Source organism: Chanodichthys erythropterus, chromosome 3 (genome assembly GCF_024489055.1).
Source record: "Chanodichthys erythropterus isolate Z2021 chromosome 3, ASM2448905v1, whole genome shotgun sequence".
Lineage (NCBI taxonomy): Eukaryota > Metazoa > Chordata > Actinopteri > Cypriniformes > Xenocyprididae > Chanodichthys > Chanodichthys erythropterus.
In genome coordinates this window covers 64,074,598-64,076,640 of record NC_090223.1, presented here as the reverse complement: position 1 = coordinate 64,076,640, position 2,043 = coordinate 64,074,598, and the positions used below count along the sequence as shown (strand labels likewise).

Sequence of the window (2,043 nt, the reverse complement as noted above, 5' to 3'; positions counted from 1 at the left end):
AGATGAATTATATCTCATGTTTAACCACTACAGAGTCAGTGGCAAATGCCAGAAGGACTAGCTGAGGTAAGGCTGTTCTCTGCGGGGTACATGAGCGCTGAGCGAACTCCAAAACATCAGAATTTTTTTAAAATAGGCACTGTCTTTATTAATGTAAGGTTTCTCTCCAGTGTGGATCCTCTCATGTGTTTTCAGAAATGATGAATAACTGAATCTCATGTCACACTGAACACTTGTAAGGTTTTTCTCCAGTATGGATCTTCTCATGTGTTTTCAGATATGATGAATAACTGAATGTCATGTCACAGTGTGAACACTTGTAAGGTTTTTCTCCAGTGTGAATTCTCTGATGCTTTTTTAAATTGCTTGCTGTAACAAACGTCTTCTCACACTCAAAGCACACATGATCTCTTACAGCACTGTGAACTTTCTGATGCACATGTAAATATTGTAACAGTGAAAAACTCTTTCCACACACAGAACATGAATGTGGCTTCTCCTTCATATGAACTGTCAGGTGTTTCTTTAAGGTTGATTCCCTAATAAATGTTTTGCCACATTGATCACATTTGAATGGCTTCTCTCCAGTGTGGATCTTAATGTGTTTTTTAAGGCTTGATGATTGACGGAATCTCTTCCCACATTGATGACAAATGAATGGCTTCTCTCCTGTGTGGATCATCATGTGTCTTTTAAGGGTTGATGTTAGACAGAACCTCTTCCCACATTGATCACATGTGTGTGGCTTCTCTCCTGTGTGAGCTGTCATGTGACCAGTAAGATGTACTTTTTGTGAGAAACTTTTCCCACATTGATCACATGTGAACGGCTTCTCTCCTGTATGAACTCTCATGTGAAGATCAAAACGTTTTTTAATGAAGCTCTTTCCACACTGATCACATGTGAACGGCTTCTCTTCAGCATGAACTCTCATGTGACGCTCAAAATGATATTTGTATGTAAAACTTTTTCCACACAGAGTGCAGGTGAAAGATTTCTTTGCTCCTGTTTTCTTTGAAAATGTCGTTTTAGTCTTTGAACAACTCAAAGGTTTTTCTTCAGGTCTGACATGATATTTCTCCTCCACTTCACTCTGTTCTTCAATCTCCTCCTTCACTTCCATCAGCTCTGAAATGAAAGAGAAAAAGTGTTCATTTTCAATACATCAATATAAGTTAAAGAGAGAAATATGAAGTTAAAGGTCATAAAATTGAGATTTGCTTTGATAGAAAACTGAATAGTCTCAATTTTACTTTAGGTCTGCACTTAATTTGACTCCAGTTTCAAATGGTTATTACATTTAGATTTACTAAATTAAGACAATCAACACTGAATGGACGTCTTCTGGCTACAGAATCTCTCAAATAGCTGCTCTGCCACCTTTCCTTAAATAATTCTTAATAATTCATTATAAATAATATTAAGAAAATAAAGAAAACATTGCTCTGAATTATACAAATGGTTCTCAACCAGAATGCCTATTTTCTAGGGATGTCCAGATCCGATCACGTGATCGGAAATCGGGCCCGATCACGTGGTTTCAGACTCGATCGGAATCGGACGTTACCTCCCGATCAGGACTCGGATATATATGTATTAGGGGTGCAACGGTTCTCAGTAAAAAAACGATCCGCACGGTTCTCCACTTACGGTTCGGTACGCACTTGCACCGCGGTCCATCTCGAATGACGACACATCTATTGTATGGTTTGTTTAAAAGAGCAACGTGGAAAACAGACAGACAGAGTTCAAATAATGTATGTTTCAGTCAATGGATGCACAAAACGTTACAACAACGATAATCAGAAAGCGTGGACAAAACAGTCACTCTTTGTAAACTGTTAACTGCCGTCTGCTGTAATGTCCAGTCATTTACGCCGTCATCGCCGTTGATAGCGTGAGCGCAGGTGAGAACTGAACAGCACACGTTGCTATCTGTTTAAACTAACTCATTTAAGCCTTGCTGATTTAAACCTTCAAGAACAAGACGCGAAAGAGAGCTCTTTCAAGTCTTGCGCTTCAGCGGACAAATTCATACAAAAA

General features: G+C 38.8%; 1 protein-coding gene across 1 annotated transcript; it reads right to left on the bottom strand.

Moving 5' to 3' along the window:
* Nucleotides 1-220: 220 nt before the first annotated feature.
* Nucleotides 221-1,680, bottom strand: LOC137005213 (zinc finger protein 716-like). Its single transcript, XM_067366030.1, has 2 exons — nt 1,665-1,680; nt 221-1,128 (listed from the first exon to the last, which is right to left on the bottom strand). Exons 1-2 carry the CDS (start codon nt 1,678-1,680, stop codon nt 221-223), a joined length of 924 nt encoding a protein of 307 aa, XP_067222131.1.
* Nucleotides 1,681-2,043: the final 363 nt, after the last annotated feature.